This window comes from Mesitornis unicolor, unplaced genomic scaffold (assembly GCF_000695765.1).
Source record: "Mesitornis unicolor isolate BGI_N332 unplaced genomic scaffold, ASM69576v1 scaffold13283, whole genome shotgun sequence".
Taxonomy (NCBI): Eukaryota; Metazoa; Chordata; class Aves; order Mesitornithiformes; family Mesitornithidae; genus Mesitornis; species Mesitornis unicolor.
This window is the reverse complement of record NW_010176756.1, coordinates 37,693-56,974: the sequence shown is the minus strand read 5'-3', so window position 1 is coordinate 56,974 and position 19,282 is coordinate 37,693. Positions and strand designations below refer to the sequence as shown.

At 42.1% G+C, this 19,282-nt stretch overlaps 1 protein-coding gene across 2 annotated transcripts in view; it reads right to left on the bottom strand.

Moving 5' to 3' along the window:
* Positions 1-505: 505 nt before the first annotated feature.
* The window catches only part of TEX10 (testis expressed 10), a 53,748-nt gene continuing 34,971 nt past the window's right edge, over positions 506-19,282 (bottom strand). The window contains exons 9-14 of one of the 2 annotated variants that reach the window (XM_010181821.1): positions 18,371-18,459; positions 17,024-17,157; positions 5,255-5,335; positions 3,179-3,360; positions 1,961-2,171; positions 506-742 (exon numbers count right to left, since the gene is read on the bottom strand). In XM_010181821.1, coding sequence (XP_010180123.1) covers positions 629-742; positions 1,961-2,171; positions 3,179-3,360; positions 5,255-5,335; positions 17,024-17,157; positions 18,371-18,459 — 811 coding nt within the window. In that variant the 3' untranslated portion in view covers positions 506-628. The remainder of the gene's footprint in view (positions 743-1,960; positions 2,172-3,178; positions 3,361-5,254; positions 5,336-17,023; positions 17,158-18,370; positions 18,460-19,282) is intronic. The other variant, XM_010181822.1, reaches the window with a different exon arrangement.

Here is a 19,282-nt window from a genome sequence, read left to right as displayed (position 1 = left end):
ATGTTGACAAGAAACACCCAGCAAGTGAACTGCTTTCTGCAGCCCACGGAAATGTAAAAGTGTGTTTTCTACCCTTTGAGTATTACCTCTTTTTTCCATATTAATACCTATTTTTATACATGCACAAGAGTTTCTACAGAAAGCAAGAAAAGATGGGACCTGTTTTAGAAGAAAACTTGTTCTTATGATAGCTTTGCAGCTGCCAGTGCACAGTATTGACCTTGCACAAAGTATGTAAAAATATGAACTCAGCAAAAATAAAAATGCTACTCTAGTTTCAAAGTGTATTGTTTTCTGGGTTTTATATTACGTAATTCTAGTTTTTTTAATTAACGTGATGCTCTGAAATACTAGATCATTGGAGTCAATACAAGTGTTTCTGTCCAAGCACTTAAGCTTCAAGGAGCCCGGATTCTCTTTAACACCCTTCGCTGTGGTCACGCCACATCTACTGAAACAACTTCCAGTGCTGCTGACTGGCGTGAAAAGAAAGGCAGCAGAGGTCTGCAGTTCTCTGTAAAATTTTATTCTGTTTCACTTACAAAAAAATTGACAAGCTTTGTTCCAACATCTTCCATTCAAAACTAAATAGAAGTAAATGCTTTACAATAAATGCAGTTTGACCTCTTTAATACACCGCGTTGACAGGGCCAGGTCCCTGGGGATGAGAGGCAAGGTAGATGTTGAAACAGTAATGGAGGTCTGTTAGCCACTGCTCTTGAACTTCACCGCTCTTCAGTGTCTAAAAAGAAGGGGAGGGGAAGAAAAAAAGGTGGTAAAACTCAATTTCAGCAACAGCACTTGCAAAGCTTCGCTTTGTTTTTACAGTTAATCAGGTGCGCTGTTCAAGGCACAAGATGGCCTTGTTCACCTGCACACAGTGACATTATTCTTCTCGTTCATCCAATTCAACACGGTGTGCTCCGGTAAAGCTGAAATAATAAAGCGTTACTGCTTGGTACAGTCGGTGTTCCACTGTGCAGCGTGTGAAGAACACCACATGCGATTTCCTTGCTCTTCATTACAGCGGCTCCCTCACTTTCCACTTCTGCAACTGATAGTCCATTAAAACGCAAACGAGCGTGGTTCTACCAAAGCAGAGAGCTCAGTACCTCAAGTCTACAGGAGAACTCTACCAACAGGGCCCAAGCCCAGTAATTCACTCTCCTCAGCATTCATAAGGGATTAAAAAACCAAACCAACCAACCAACACAACCCACCTGCAGAGGAACATCACAAAATCAGGCGGAGGCATTTTCAGCACCAGAAGAAACCAACCCCTTAGTTCTGTTAGAAGGCCTGCACCATGCTCCCTTACAGCTGCTTTTGCCACCACTGATGTTATTCTTCAGGTGACAGACCTTTAAAAAGCTACTACCGGATACCCGTGCCTTACTCATTCAAACCTGTGTGCCATATAAGCTGTACTCAAAACCAGCACAAGCTTTGTGTGAAGGCAGTCTGGTTTTTTTCCTGAAGAGAGAAGCAACTGCAATAATCTCAAAAGCACTGGAACGCAGATGTGAGAGCAGAAGCACTGGGATTTGAAAAAGAATACATTTTGCATCAAAGATATTTAAGAGAGTTTGATTTGTGTGATTTGATAACACCTTCATACACCTACATACCCCTGCTCCGATAAACAAAGAACGTGTCTCTTATTTCGGGACAGCTCTCCCTTAGGCTGGGTAGGTAAAGCCGCTCCCTTAGGAAGCCAACTGTTGTCCAGGGCCCTGCACTGGGTGTGAGCTGAACTTCAAAACGGTCTCATCTGTGCAGTGACCACAGGAGCCCAGAGCAGCAGCAGCCGCCTTCTACACCGCCTGGACTTCCAAGACAAATAAAAGGCAGCCATAACTTGGGTCTTGCTAAACATCCGTTCTTCAGGGGTTTATGACTTTTAACCATAAACATGCAATAGATCCTTGTAGTCTCTGGGAAACAACCACAAGTTTCTTACCATGATGTCCTTGATAATCTGTTGCACCAGAAATTCGTTTGTGATCATATGGCTCCTGAGCTGACCGTGCTGCATCAGTAAGCGCAGCAACTGGGCAACAACGGGCAGCTCATCCCGACAGATCCTGCTCACTTGCAGACTCTGCAGCATCAGCCTCAGTAAGCGTGGCAGGAGTGCTAACGCCGAAATACACGATCCCCACAGCATATCCCTGAGAGGAAGAGAGATCACAGATTGAAGTGATCAAGGACCTGTGTTTCAGGTGTGCTTCTGTGACTCAGCCTCGTATCTGTACAAGGACACATGCATCTGTGAATGTAGTTGCACCAACTGCCTTCACTTTCACTAGTGCCGAAGCCAAAAATTCATACCAGAAAACGCTAAACTTGAAAATATTTTAAAATTTTGTACACCACTGGAAAATACATAAGGTCCTACCCTGGAGCTACCAATGTTTCTGAAGTTCTAACACAGTTTAATTTCTGCTTGCTGCCGCTGGGAAGAGGTTTTTCTTTCCGTCACTGTTCAGGTACACCTGAATTTTTATTTAAGGCTCATAGGAAACCACACAATGGAATCAGCTTTTTGTAATGTGCAAGTCATTAAATACAGTAAGTGAAGGAGGACTCCAGCTTTAAAAACACGTCTTAAATTTTAAGTAAGCTTTGGACATCTTTTCTAGTTATGAAACAGTTAGAGGAAAAATCTGGAGTTCAAACTGTTTGAAGACATTTTTGTTATACAGGTAAATAAACTTATTTAATCTGGTACCTGCAGCTTTTGTTTTTTTTTTCAAATCATATGGATTTGCTGTCTATAAAATGATGCCCGAGAAGTATTGTTAAAGCTGAAATATCAAGTCAGTTAAGAGTACAAGCTTACAAAGCCAAATCCTTTGCGGGTTGCTTTTCAATGTATCTAATGAAACTAGAGGCTAAAGCTCAAGATTAAGGTATCAATATCCATCTTTCTGAAGTCAGGGTGGTTCTGACATCTACACCTGTAGTAAGCAAGCTCTGAGGTGAAACCTTCTTCATTTATTGTTTTAAGTAATTCCAGCTAACTTTGCAGCTGTTTTTCTTAAATCCAAATACTGTTCTCAAGTAAGCAAAGTACAGCAAAATAAATTGTGTGGGATGGGGGTATGCATTTCACATCTCTAAATACTTGTGCGTATAAAGGCAGAGACGATGAACATGGCGAGAAAAGCAGCATTACCTTTTCTGTACATGTTCTGCATCCTCTTTGTCTAACGTGAGCAGGAAGTACAGGAGGCTGTAACAACATGAGGCCAGGAACTTGTGCAGGTTGTCACTTAGGATGCAAGCTTGATCCAAGAGCTTATTTATGGCACATAGAACAGATCCAGCTGTGCTGTCGGGTATTATAACCAACCCAACCTGCAGGACAACAAACAAACAGAAGGTTCATTACTTTGTATACCAAAGTTGTTTGCTGGTATACAAGCATGTCTAGGTCTGAATGAATCTTTCATATCATGACTTGTATTACTTTGCTTCTGTTGAAGTTCTACACGCTACCACATTCCTTCAAATCTCTACTTTTCCTAAGAAATTGCAACCCATAGCAACAGCAAGTTAAACCAACATCTTCATTCCACCCCCTCGAAAGAAAACATTCATCTCAAACATACTAAGAAAAACCAAACAAACAAATCCCCCACTGCTTTGAGCCTTGCTCTGAAAGATGGAACAGGTACAAACAACCTTTTGGACAGAACAGGTCTTTCCTTTTAAGCACATATCATGGGACAGAGCAGCCCTTCTGTGTCTTGAAACAGCAGTGAGCAGTCACTGAGGCAGAAGGAAACTCAGATTTACTCTGCAGAAAGAAAAGCTTCCACTGGATCATCACCAGGGGGAGTCCCCTTAGAAATCCTACAGGCTCAACAGGAATGAGAGCACTGCCAGCCAGGTTAAGTTAAAGCTAATGGAGCATGTGGTGGGCACACAGCTGGGGTCAAACTCTTCTGTTGTTAAAATGAGAACATCATATTCAGTAAGGATTTTATAGGCATGATAAATAACTTAGAAAGGAAAAAAAAAAATCTCTTTTTTGGGTAGAAGCAGTGAATTAGAAACCAGTTTCAATTTTGACGTGCTATTGAGTAACTACCCTAGATTTTTGTCCTGTAAAGCCATAAAAAAATTTCATGCATTGCTTATCTGGCACCATTTTTCTTATTAAAAAAAACTAATTTAAGGAGTTCGAGGGTAGCCTGATTTGCTCACCTGCATGTACATTGTTTTAAGATGACAGAGGCAGTTGGTTCACTGATTTTTAAAAAATGTTTAGAAAACGATCAATAAAGAAGTACAAGCTGCAGCAATAGGGACTGTATTTCACTGGTATGACTACTCATGAGGGGTGAAAGATAAAGAAGAATGATGGGTTCAAACTTCTAAATACTTCCAAAACAAGATACTGGGTGCATTTCAAGGCCAAGAGGCCAGGTAAATCACTGTCCCAAGCTGACCTCGCACCAGCCGGTTGCAGCGGTAGAAGGACTGGCCTTCGTGTGTGACAGAGGATGACCCCAAGACCCTGCTGGATACTACAGGACATGGAGGCACGAAATCATAGAAACTAGGAATGATGTTCCCAACAACAAACAGGAAATAATGACAATGAGCTGCATGGATGTCTGCATATACAGGAGCATCCTGAAGATACAAATAAGTTCCCATGCAGGATGTTGCCTACACGGTGCCTTTCTTCCCCGTTAGGTGTCATCATCCAGTCAGAGATCCTGGGCAGCTGCCTACTCACCTGTACAAGCCCACTTCTCTATCTGCTCCCAGAAAGACAGAGTATGGAACACATAAACTGATTTATAAGCTGTGATTTAAGTTAACACCCACCCCCAAAATCCAGACTACAATTACAGGTGAGCCACTGCCGATGGAAGCTTTGGGCTGGCAGTTTTTCAGTAGCCTCAGCTTGTGGAGTGTTCAGGGTTGGGAGAAGACTACAAAAGTCAGCAAACGCTGAGTTCACTGCTCTTTTGAAAAGCAAAACAAAACAAGAAACCTTTCATTTACAGCTGCCCTGGCTTCAAACCAAGCTGAACTATTGACAAATCAGACCAAAAAATAATCCATGTATGTTTGGACACCATTAGGTATTTTTTTTAAGTTCTGCTAATCTTGAGAATTTTTGCAAATGTTGAAAATTTTAAGTGAAATATATGGAATCAGTGAATTTGAAGGTTTATGAGACTATGACAAAAATCTATCACAAGGAAGCTGACCTAGAAGACAAAATGGTGCTTACCAGGTATTTACAGATGCCATGCTGGATAATGTCAAAACACTGACTTTGAGAAGGTATCGTGGACAAGCTGTGACAGATCATCTGTTGAAATAAAACAAAGTTATATTTGAGTACTCCAAATGCAACCAACAACCATTCACCATGTTGTCGTACTTTGTTGACAGACCTAAAAACGAAGCGCCTGCGAGGACACACAGCAGCCTTGTCTCAAAGTATCGATTCTTTACAGTATGTAACAAAACCAATTGTTCAGTGTTTAATGAGATGCCAGCCTACAACAGCAGTTTTTTTGGTAGGGGCTTTCTTCATTTCACCCATGTGATAGAAGTAGGTGGTCAAAAATACTCTATCCAGCTACAGCGCTGCACCAGGTCTCCACCTGCCTTTCCTCAGAGCTGAAGAACTGCAGAAAACAACTTCACAAATAACTTTAGCAAGTGTGAGACAGGGGAATCGCAGTGAAACAGGACAGGAAAAGAATACAACAAAGAAAGCAGCAGAGATCCATTTCCAACTTATTTTTCTCTACACCGTCAAAAATGTCATGTTCAAAGAGGATACAAAATGATATACCACACAGGGAAGGAAATCTGGTTTTATGAACTGCCAAAACCTTTCTGGTGCTTTTCTAAACAGGCACTCACAAACTGTATTAGCTGCCCAGAGGCACATCGGACACAGTTAAAAAAAAACAAAAGTGAGCTGAAGACGCCAATCTTAATTTTTTAGTAAAAACCACATGGATGAGGACGGCCAGGTTGGAGAATGGGGTGGAAGAGAAGAGTTGACCAAGATCCCTTGAAATGCTTAGGATAAAGGAAGCAGAGCTCTAGTAGATCTGGTAGTAAGCTGTACTCTGTGAAATAATAATATTAGAACTGTGTACTCCATCCTAGGTACGGCAGTGCTCCTGTACACTGCAATTTGACAGTGATAGAATATGAAGTACTCTGGCATACTCCCAAGAAATGCACTCAAAACACGTGCGTATCTGCCACGGAATACAGTCAAGTGAGACCGAGGTTACAGCTGGGGATTGTCACGTCAAGGACAAACGCTGATGCCCATCTGACCTACTGTTTTAATGAGTAACGCTTCCACAAAAGGTAATGCTACACTGATGAAATCTGCCGGCTGACAGCTCTAAGAAACCCGGCCACGACAGGAGGACTGGCCTAACCTACAGAAAAGATCGCATGGGTTTGACGAGTAACAGATACAGAAAACACTCCGTGAAACACAAGTGATAGGTCATGTTCTCAGAGACTAAAACACTTCTGCATGTGATTTGGAGTTTTGAAAATGAGAAACGAGGAGAAAACTTTATGAATAACAAGTGACCCCAAGGTGGCTGTGATACAGCCATAAAATGGGCAAATGTCACTTTGGGATGGAAAAATAAAGATGATCACAATAGAAGTGATCGCTACAACCGAATTCAGCACTGCTCCGTAAGACCCTTCTCAGGCCATTTCTGACTCTGTGCAAAGGAGGAGTCACTCGTTTTCAAGACAGGTAAATTCAGACTGAGCGGGCATAGAAACACTGCACAGAGATGATGTCTTACACATGTGGACAGAACAAACTTCACCTGCGTAGGCTGGCACCACTACAGTTGAGAAGGGATGTGTGTGTTGCTTACAAATACAAAGAGGTGAAAACTATTGCAGGAAACCAAATATAACCAAACAGCAAGGAAGATAACACTGCTCACAGCTGGCTGGGAACGGACATGGGATGGAGATTAGGAAGGATCATTACGCAAGTGGAAATGCAGGAGACATTTGCTGCTCCTAAGACAGCGCTCGGGGAGTTTCCGAAAGGGCTATGCCCTGTGCTTGTGAGCACCTGGCACAGGAAGCGAGGGAGATCCCTTCTGATTCAACACATACCCACGTGGGTCAACAGAGACTTGAAAGGCAAATCCACCAGGCCCACCCAGCAAATTGAGGTTTTGTTATTAATGAAACCACTATTAATATTGCACCCTTAGGGCCACATGCCTAGAACAGGCCTACCAGGTCCCCGAGGTCCCCCCTGAGGCGACAAGTTCTGGAAGAGGTACGATGCACCGACACAAGGACTCTTCCAGAACTGGCATCACAACACTGGAGAGCAGTAAACTTATTTAGAGAGGTTGTGGTACAGTGCAGAATGCTTGGAAAGTTTCAGTTTTTCAGCCTTTTACATCTCTGTGACCCTCCAGATAGCACCACCACTCCCTACACCCAGCTCTGTTTTCCCGTGATTAAGTGGGAGTGGCAATCCTTGTCGATACCATAAATTAAATCCTGCCTGAAATGGCTTTCATAACAAATGCCTGTTACAAAAAGTGAAACTGAAACATTATTAGACAGGGAAATGAAAAGCAAAGAAAACTTAATTATCACATGAAAATTAGTGTTTTTCCTGACAATTTATTTTCCTTAGGCACGGGTTTGCATGACGTTTAATTTCCATAATAAAATGTCACAGCTGATTCATTATTTTACATTTGATTAGCATTTATCACATTTTTGGCACATTCATAGATTGGTTTTGGACTGAAGACAGAGTAGCTTTGTTTCAGATTATCACTGAAGCGAATGGACAGAGAACGAGCATTTCTCATCGTAGGGGGGTTTAGATCTTTGAGACAGGTATTTTATAACAAGTTTGGGTTAGCTTTAGAGGTTTGTTTGGGTTTTTTTTTAAATCTTGTTTGAATGTCCACTTGAATAAATTAGGCCCAAAAGCAGCATTCTCTTAAATACAGGGATGAGCTGTTGGTGTTACGCAGCAAACACCACAGGCTCTGTAATCCACTGGCAGTTTTTCAAACCAAATCTGATCTCTCAGAGAAGCCCGACTACTCAACAGCTCCAACACAGCTACAACAGCAGGGTCCCTACTGGTGCTTCAGGAAACTGCTACTACACGGGGCCTCCTTGCCTGCTGTCCTGGAGACACCCTCCAACAGCAGCCAGGAAAACGGGAAAAGGAAAAAGAAAGGCAAACAAAAATGCTGGCACAGTGGGAAGAGAGCCCAGGAGCACCCTCTGGAGATCTCACACCATGGGGTATTTTCCTCCAGTCTTCAACTGGATGAGTTAACAGCATTTTTGCTGCCGACAGCCAACCTAACTGACTTAATCCAACCTGAAAGAAGGCTTTTCAGAGCTACTGCACAATCAGAGGAATCCATCAGTGGAATACTGCTTACCCCCAAGATACCCTCAACTCCAAAAGGCAGAGCTGGGATGACTCGAGGAAGCCCAGTCGCAACCTGAGCCCTTGTAGCAACAGGAACACGCACAAATGATGAACTGAGAGTTATGTTTTGTTCGTTATTTAATTGTTCCCCCTCCCTGAAGCACTCAATGCTTCCCATGATGTGACAGAATCTTGACTCAAAAAGCCTCAAGGGAAATATTTTATCAGTAACTCTCCAGGGAAAATCTGCATATGATTTCAAGCTTAATCACGCTGCAAAGTACTCTTTTCCAAAGAAAAATACCTTCCTCTGAAGACACACACAAGCGTGAGCAGAGGGGAACCAAACAAGCAGGAAAGATAATGGATGGAGTATATATATACACATATCCTGTGTGACCCACTCTACGTGATCCTGCTCTGGCAGGGGGGTTGGACTGGATAATCTTTCGAGGCCCCTTCCAACTCCTAACATTCTGTAATTTCAGCAAGAACTACGTGGAGTCAGACCAAAGACAGCTCAGACTCCAAGAGAAGTGATTTTATTGAAAAAGAAAAGTTGGCACGCACCAGACTCTATATCCTAATGTGAACTTCAAACTATGTTTCTCAATTCACATCGACATCCACCTCAAGCACGGGCAGCTCAAACGTACCAGGCTGCTCTGCAGTCAATTCCCAAGCCCTCGCGAAACGCCTGTTTGGAGCGGGACCCTGGCCAGGATAACGTGTTACTGCGGAGCGTGGAAAACGAGAGGTTTTCAGGTGACGGGGCAGGCAATGAAGCTTGCTGTCTGCAGCTCGGCCTGCCTCCCCCGGAGCACCCCAGCTTACCAGGCGGTGTGCTCCCCTGACAGCCGCTGCTTCTCTTTCTGAAATAAACCGATTTGACAGGGCAATATTAACAGTGCCCTGAGTTGTTGAGAAAGCTGTGTACAACAAGAGATCTTTGTTCGTCTGCCTTGCCTAAGCTCACAGGGGCGGATGTGAAAGGTATTCCTGATTCAGTGACTCCAGAAAACAAAAGGAAAAACACCACAAAAAAAACCCCCACACAAAACCCACACAACAGTCACAATAAAACAAACCAAAACCGAGGGTAAAAAACTAAAAAAGCCAAAAAGGAAGAGAGTCTGCAGGAGAACAATACATAGGTGGGCAACAGGAGGGAAAAAAACAGTATGGGGCTAATTTTACATACAGGATAGCAAATCAGAGAGGCAGAAACTCGTCTCAGAACTACGCAGAATCACAGAACGTTAGGGATTGGAAGGGACCTCAAAAGATCATCCAGTCCAATCCCGATTACAATTACAAATGCTCAAGAACATGTGTTGTGTCCTGCATCTCGATAGAATTTCCAAAGATTTAGGATTATGAAACACAGTTAACTGCTGGATCGGAAACAGTAACTACAGCACACCAGCTTCTCTTGCATCTGTTGAACCACTGCGATTGCCTACACGCAGGCTCCTCGGCTGCACGCGCAGCCCGATGTTAAAGCTGTGTCAAAAGTCAGCTAAACCGAGTGAAGCTGTCCTCCCTGGCAGGCCACATGGGGGTGGTCAAAGGAGCGGCTGATGTACCAGTCTCCAAATTCCCCTGCCTGCCCCCTCACCAGTAACCCGTACACTTCAGAAACTCGCTCATGTCCCACAGAGCCCATCTTTCTAAGCAAATTTATTTCAGGTGTCTCAAACCAGGATGTGCCTTTCTAGCATAATGCACAGTAACTGTGGAGATGTTAATTCACATTGGTGACTTGCAGGAACGTGTGAGCTCCCAGCTATAAAGGCAGACAAGATGCAGGCACAGCGGAGCACTGGCTCAAAGATAAAGTTAGCTCTTTGGGGGAGTTGTGTTTTGCTGTTTGGGTTTTATTGGGGTTTTTTGGCTGTTTTTTTAAGTTGTAAGTTTTATCTTTTAAGAAAATTATGGACGAGACTTTTGGAAAAGCTTTTATTCATTTTAGGAGGCACTACATTTATTTGTATCATTTATCTTTTGTTCCTTTGGAATTTGCATTACTTCTTAAGAAGAAAAACAACCCATTATTTTAATTTCTAAACATTAATCTTGGATACGATGTAGTTTGTAAAAGCCCCTTAGTGTTTTGTAGGGATTTTTTTCCTCTTCCTTAAAGAAGGTAAAATTTATAGCTTATTTCTAGCTGAAGGGATACTATTTACCCTCAGCTGCTTTTTCTTCCCATTTAACTCTAACCTGACAATCCCAATAAAGACCAGAAGTTGAAATCTTACAGGAACTTCAACTCAAAACCTTCATTTTAAAAATTTAGTGGTTTTCTGACGTGTTAATCTCTGCTTAAAATTAAGCTTCACACTGTAACACCATTTACTTAAGACAAACATCCCTGCAGGATTTTTAATTTACCTGCATTGACTAGCTAACTTTAATGATTTGTCCATTTTCCACAGCATCTCGGTGCAGACACAGCCTTCCCAACTCTGCATCACTTATTGGATGGACTTCTCCATTTTTGACATACATTATATGCATCCCAAGCCTTTTGAATTCAAGGCTGCTTTCAAAAGCAGCTGACCTTCCCTCGTGCTTGCTCTTAAACATTTGAAACGTGGCGTATTTTATTTCAAGTCAGTTATGCACCCAGTATAACCCTAGAATCTCGACTTTGAGCAAAACTTTTGGATTATCATTTGCTTCCCCCCTCCAAAATGTTCAAGTGTCACAAACATCAAATATTACGACAGAAATTATCATGTATACGCCTTTACCTTGTTGAGCCGTCCGTTCCTGCTGGCGCCCTTTCGTTCGATACCAGCAGAGCAATTCAATTACAGCAGAGTGAACAACATTACCGACAAACACTATCGGCACAGTTCAAATGAACGGAGACTGAAGCCTCTTCCCTCAGGCTGCAACCATTTGTTTTGGAGCCCCGTCTATTTCAGCTGCAGGAGTATGATTTTAAATAATTGGCTTTAATAAGGCAGAAGTAATTTTAAGTAGAAGTTGCTCCAGAAACAGAACCAAGGCTTCCACACTTAACATCTCTTTCAGCAGAATATGAAGATTAACTTTTACAGCGACACAAAGGAACACCTTCTTTAAGCATTGCTTCCTAAGTGAAAAGCACCATTACCACAAAATTAAGCTTCCACAAAATAACACCAAAACCATGGCTTCTGATTTCCACTATCAATCACCACTCTCTAGACAAAAGCAATGACAAACAGTATCTGTCTCAAAACATTTTTTGTTGAAAAGCACCATTACCACAAAATTAAGCTTCCACAAAATAACACCAAAACCATGGCTTCTGATTTCCACTGTATCAATCACCACTCTCTAGACAAAAGAAATGACAAACAGTATCTGTCTCAAAACGTTTTTTGTTATAAACCACTTAAAGCATTAACTCCTATCAGAAATGCACCTGTTAGGTCTTCTCACCCATTCCACTTAGCCACACACCATCAAATGCACTGGTGATGATATCACACTCCAAACTGCCATGTGAAAATGCCTCAAGTTTCTCCTTCCCTATACACACCTTGCTCTTCCTCCAGAGGCTCATCTTTTCCCCCTTCTGCATCTCTGGCACATGTGTGCTATACATTAAATTCCCTCTTACAGTTAGAAACACACCACTTGCTGCACAGCACGGCTAGCGACAGAAACCTGGGACTGCCTTCCCCTGGATCTGAAAACAAAGTGGAGCAGCGAGCAGCAAAGCCAGCAAGCTGTGGCCTCCTACAGATCCATGCCCAGGACCCTTCATCCCTCACCCTTCCCTTTCCTCAGCGCCGTACCCCAGCTTCTCCTGCCTCATGACCCCCAGACATCCCCGCAGGCCAAGCAGCAACCCCTGCTGAGCCTGGGCCACAGCAGTGCAGGTGGCAGCTGGCTGCTGCCCAGCAGGATACAGACACCAAGTTAGAAACCGTCTTGTGCTCATCTAGAGGGTTTTTTTCTCTTCCACCTGCTTATTTTCATAAAACTTATGGGCAACTAGCACTTGAAACTGTAGCAGAGTGCCAAAAAAAGCCAATGGTTTAGACAAAAACTAGTGGTGGAAGAGGAGGATGGAAGGACTAATAGTAACATTAATGTGACCACTAGTCTCATTTGTTCATAGGAAACAGGGCTGTCAAATCTTAATTCCATCAGTTTCTTATTTATTTCCATCCACAATAAAATTTTTCCATTAAGAGGAAACCCTGAAGTACAACTACACCATCAGAGCTCTTTTAAATAAGCAATTCTCAACACAGAGGCCTGAACGCTGCCTGCTCTGCAGCCAACAGAGGGCTGTTCTCACTCAACAGGTATTTGAAATGACTACAAAGATTTTGCTTAACATTACAGCATCACCATAAGCTTTCTTATCCAGCAAGGGAAAGCACGAAACGTTCAGCATTCAGAAGCAGTGCCACTCTACTTAGTTCTACAAAAAGCGTGACTAATTCAAGCCAGGTTTTATTATTTGCTGTAGCGCTTCTTTATTTAAATAATTTTCTGTCATAGCTAAAAATATTTTGATTTGGAAATTGTGTCATACCTTGACCTATGTCCATTTGGAAGAAAGTGGTCTCCAAACCTACCTTCCTCAAACTCAATGCACACAGAGCCATCGTATCACTGTCTTTCAAGACATCCTAGAAGAGCCTCAAGATTTGCTGGCGGTTTTCTTCTCCCCAGAGGCTGCAGCTCTGGGTTTGGGGTTTTTCTGCTGCTGTTTGGTTTGTTTTCTTTTGAGAGGGGAGTACCTTGTTCGATATCTGCACTTGCAATACAAGCAACAGTATAAGCACTTACTCTACAAACAGTATTCCTGCGCAACTTTTGGCAAAACTTGAACTGACAGGTTTTACCAAAGCCAGATTTTAATTTTTTTTAAATGGTCCAGCCTCCAAATCCCAAAGTTTTCATGGTCTACAGTACCCAGAATGTTTTCTTTACAAACTGAACATGAAATAGAATATGGTTGAACATGTTTGAGGTTGGAGGGTGGTACTCAACAAGGAAAAGAGAAAACCACTAAAACTTAGCAAACATAGCACTGTATTAGCTTCTTGAAACAGAGAAAACTGTCATCTAAAAGCCTAACATCTGATTTTTTTGAAGTGGTAACTTCAGCATAGTGTTGTTTATTTATCACTAACTATATCTACAATTGCATCTGAAATAAAAACCTGCCAAGTGAAAAGTGAATGGAATCCCATGATTCATAAAAGGAAGTGGTTGCCTTAATACTCTTCTCTTCTCTTCTCTTTGTAAAAATGAAGAGGTTTGGAACACAGCATATCCCAGAAACCATTATCACCAGATCAGAGGCAAGGGTAAATAATATCTTAATTTTTCTCTAGTAAGAAAGCAAGCTACTGAAGAGGTGCGCCTACATTTCTGTCTGCAAATTTTATGGAAAAACCCCAATATTGTGGAACAGCACTGCAATACTACCAGTCCTTCCGGCAAGCATTTAGCACAAACAGTTTGACTTCCAGATCATACATAACCTACCAAATAAAAAAGAAAACCTCTCTACACTGGGCATGTCATTATGCTCTAAACCCAAAAAGAGATTTGTTGATGGTGAAACACAATTTCTGTTTTCTACAAGAGGAGAAGTTTTCAAAGAGAACCGCTGAAGCTGGAAAGGACCTCTTGAGTCCCTCTAATCCAACACTCTTGCTCAAGTGGGGTCAGCTAGAGCAGGTCACCCAGCACTGTGTCAAGCCAGGTTTTGAGTATGTCCACAGATGAGAACTCCATAACTTCCCTGGGCTTATTCCAGTGTTTGACCATCCTCGCTGTAAAAGAAGTTCTCTTAACTGGAGCTTCATGCATTTGAGTTTGTGCCCTCTTGTCCTGCCACCAAGCGTTACTGAGAAGATCCCCGCTGAGCCTTCTCCTCTTGTCCAGGCTGAACAGTGCAAGCTCTCTCAGCATCACCTCATATGACAGATGCTCCAGTACATCCATGTCTCTCTCGTACTAGGAAGCCCAAAACTGGACAAAGTTCTTCAGATGTCACCTCATTGCTTTCAAGTAGAGAAGAACGATCACCACTCTTGACCTTCTGGAAACTCTCCTGATGCAGCCCAGAAGGCTGCTGGGCTTCTTCACCATAAGGATGCATTGCTTGCTCATGGTCAGCTTGTCGTCCACCAGAAGCTCAGGGCCCTTCTCTGCAGAGCTGCCTTCTGCTGGTCAGCCTCCAGCGTTTACTGGAGCCTGGGGTTATTCCTCCCCAGCTGCAGGAATTTGCATGTTCCTTTACTGAACTTCATGAGGTCCCCCTCTGCCCAGTTCTCCAGCCTATCTGTATCCCTCTGACTGGCAGCACAACCACCTGATCTCTCACCCAATCCTTCCAGTTTTGTACCATTTGCAAACTTCCTGAGGGCGCACTCAGTCTTATTGTCCAGGTCATTAATGAAGGCTGCAAAGTACTGGTCCCAGTACCGATACCTGGGGTTTACCACCGGTGACTTGTCTCCAACTGGACTTTGTACCACTGACCACAACCCTCTGGCCTAACCATTCAGGCAGTTTTCAATCCACCTCTCTGTCTACTTGCCTAAGCCATGCTTTGTCAGTTTGTTGACAAGGATGTTATGGGATACAGCAGCAAAAACCTTGCTCGAGTCAAGATAAACTCACCTACCAAGCTAGTCACCTTGTTGCAGAAGGCCAATAGGTTGGTGGAGCACAATTTGCCCTTCAGAAATCCTTGCTGACTCATTCCTGATCACATCCTAGGTGTATCCCATCTAACACTGTTTACTAGAAACTCTCTCCACAGCCATAAAAGTGCTGATGAGGAAAAGCCTCCAATCTCCTTCTCAAGTTCAGAGTCGTAAGCAGCAGTCCAGAACTCCTTCTGACTAAAAGCCTACAAAATGAGGTGGGTCTAGAAGGCCTTCTCACTCTTCACACAGATTTTTGATGCTTGGGATATTTGTTTCCATTCTTTCATAACTTAATCTTCAGAAAAGACTTCAGGCTGACACAACTGCAGAAGTAGTGCAATGCTCCACAGGATGTCCAAATCCTCTTCCATTACTTACCAAGGATATCCAGCTCTGCCATCCACTTCTGACAACCTGAGAGAGCACCTTGTATCCTTCCCAAGAAAAGGTACTTTAACGAAAGCAAGTCTCAAGTTTCTGAAAATACTGATTCTCCTTGATGGCGCCAAAACACTGAAAATATTGCAGCAGGAGTAAATCAAACCTGCAAGCAAGAACCAAAGGCACAAGCAAGCTATCTACAATTCAACTACTTCACTGCCCTTAAGTGAAAATAGTCCTACTGCGTGGTTCTGCAACCAACTCTGATAGATTTGTGGAAGAGAAGCAAAAAGAGGAAGGAGAAGACAGAAGAGGTGGCATTTTCAGAAAGAGGTGAAGTACAAGGAAATCCCTGAGATGTTGTGTGCTAACTCTTGAGAAGCAAGTAGTCCGTTCGGTGCATTCACAGAGAACAGTTCTGTGCAGGACAGGGAGAGAAAGTATTCAAGTCTTTCAGTACTGGAAAAAGGAGTTTTGGTGAAAAGCCTCTCCATTACTGTGCAGAAAAGGCGAAGTAGAACTAATTACGAAGTTTAGCTCCTTCACCGGTCAGCTGACTGAAGGCAGGACATCTAAATGTGTGTCAGTTGTGGTACCAAACAACAACTTGGCTTAAAATACTTTTCAATGCATAATAGCACGCATGCGATATATGCCTTGGACCATTATTAGTTTCAGTTGCTTAAACTTAATGAATTAGAAGAGAAAAACCTACTATACCTCTTTTCTGAACCAAGAAGACCGCCACAAAACCACAGAATAAATCATACAGCTAAAAACTTCTGTTACATGCTTTCTGTGTTCATGACAGATTTCATAAATACTGTCAAACTGGCATGTCTTTAAAACATGGTTTCAGGCTTTAAAAAGTGCTTTATGGTGGGCTAAGCAATAAAGAGAGTGGAGCCAGAATGAAGACCAATATGCACCTGTTCTGAATAAAAGCCGGTGGCTCAGATCCCTTTAGAACCAGCAATAAAATTAAGCTTTCAGTACTTACGGTCTTACAGCAGGAACTGAATTCACAGTGAAGTTTCTAATCCAAGTAAATTTTGATTAAATAAGCATCACAAGTTATTCCAAATAACCACCAATGTCAAATTTATATTACTTCTAAGTTAAAAATCTCATTTAATACAAGCGCTTTTTAATTAACACTGGAATTTACTCTCAAAGAAAACTCTTCAGCATTAGTATTTTTCCCATTAATTTGGTGCTGAAAGCCAAAACATGTTGCTGGTTTTAATCTTCTTAGCCTTTAAGAATTTTCCACCAAAGCTTCTACCCATTTTTTCCACGAGTATTATTTTGCATGCTACGTGTCTGAACATTCACATTTTAAAGCAGCTTCCTTCAAAATATTATCCAATGGCCACAGGAAAATACTGGCTGTTCGACAGCTATGGTATTTTTCATCCTTTTTTCAACCCGGCTCACAATATTTTGGCATCTGCAGCAAAGGGATGGAGAGCGCTCCGAGTCCGTACGCTGTCATTTAGAATTAGTGGCGATGTATTACCTCTGTCACAGCCCAGTGGTGTAAAAACTGGTCCAGATCAGTTAGGTAAAGACGGACAGGTGAGAGCTGTGTCTGGCTAATGTGTGGTTTTCCTCTAATGCCCTGGAGACTAGTCAACTCGTCCCTCGAAAACCCTAGAGAGAGAGAAGCAGTACAACAGTATCACAAAACAAGCCAGGCACCCGTCTACTTCAACAGCATCAATGACAAAAAGTCCCTCTTAAATTGTGTCTGCGTAACATTTTGTTGTTGTTAAGGCTCTCGCCTGGCATTTCAAATTAAGTATTATCAGAATACGAATTTTGACTCCCGAAAGAAAACAAAAATATTTGAAAAATCAATGGCATACACATTAAAACTGTAATGTGGTATAAAAAACACCCTGCAAGAGTCCAATGTTGTGCTGCTATTTTCAACATAACGCATCTTTAGAAAATAACACAAAAACCCAAGTATAATGCAAGACAGTTCACCATGTGTTCACAGTAACTTAGCGACCTTCTAACATAACCTCAGGGTTTTCAACAAAATAATAATAATTTGGCTAATTATTTCTGGCCAGGTATTAAGATATTTTAGTAGAACAAAACCAGTCACTTTGGGTTTGGTTTGGTTTGGTTTTCTCAGTGCAGCATTTTCTTCACTATTTTAGGGAAAAAAAAAAAGGTAGTTTTTGAAAGCAAGGCATCTGAACATTATGAATGACTGAGATGATGAAGAAAAGACACTTTCTTTTTACCACAGGGCAAGTTACTGGAAGATATTTCTCCGTCATATTATGCCATTTTAAGCACTGTAATTTCCCAAAGCTGCATCACCACAGAACACACCTATTTTTATATGTGAGTAAGAATAGAGTAGCAGAAGTCATTCTGCTCTCATGCTGACCTGGGGCAGCTCACTTCAACATCCTTTGATTACATTATTCTCAAGGAATGTTTTTAATAGCGTGAGCATGTCCACAGGAAAGCCCAGAGGAACTCATCATTGCTATTGTAACGAGCCAATAAAATGCATTTGCTTAAGTCTGGGGAAAAAAAATCTTGTTCATGTCATACGCTGAATTTATGTTTTCCTCATACTTTCCACAGAAAGTCGCTAGTATGAAGAAAAAGTGTGCAGATATTCAGCCCAAATGGCAAAGTGTAAGAACAGGGTGTCAAAAATCAGATCAAGAAACAAAAAGGGGGGTGGGGTGAGGTATCTCACATCAAAACTCTGTAACGAGATTAGAATTACTTTCAGGAAGTACTTACTACACCATTTATTCCAAATTAAATCTAGTAATTGACTATCAACACAAATTTAATTTTGTTAACTCTGAATTATGACATTCACATGGATTACCTATAAGGGTTGAAAACAAGAAGCTGAAATAGTCCACATCATTCACTGAATTATCCTGCACTTGGCACTTCCAGCCTGCAAAGGATGATCTACACAAAACCAACAGCAGACAGTTTATTAAAAATCACATCATGAAGAATTCCCAACCCACCTGCACAATACAATCAATGAGCATGACTACATTGTTCATTTGAGCATCCTGTTTCTAACCGCTGTGGTTAGAATCGCATTTTAAGTAGCTTCAAAGCCAGAACTTGCTTCAAGACAAGTAATACTGAACTTTGCACCCCTGCATGGGCTTAGGTTGTTAAGTTGATTAAATTACTGAGGTAGCAACTTTGCATAAATACCAGTATAACCTTTAATATAGCGATAACTGCCGACACACAGTAAATTAAATTATTTTTATTCCCCTTACTTGGTAAAAGTCACTGTATTACAAGGCTGGGCTGTATTTCTCATTATATCCACTACCTTCAATACAGCTCTTCACATGAACAATAGATCCCATCTACTTTAGAGCAGCTAAAGCTATTAAACACAGAACTAAATTAAAGACTTGCTTTGAGATTTCAAACACAAAAAGGAGCAATATGCAGAGACAGGAGCAAACCCGTTACCAAAGCTGCCTGACACTTCCCTCTGCAGGGGCAATCCGTAAGAAGTGCAGCACCTGCCCACTTTTATTTCTCAACCTGGAGGCCATATGTGCTTGTGGAAACCCAGGGCAGGCAGACACCGCTGACCACCGCAGCGTCCTGCCCGTGTTTAGTGCAGAGCCAGGAGGAAGCCAAGAGCTGGGAACAAGCCCATCTCACACCCTCTTTCCTCAGACGGCTGCAGCTCAGACCTACATCACATTATGCAAAATGCAGATTATTCAAATTTCCTTGTGTGCTGCTCTTGGCACTT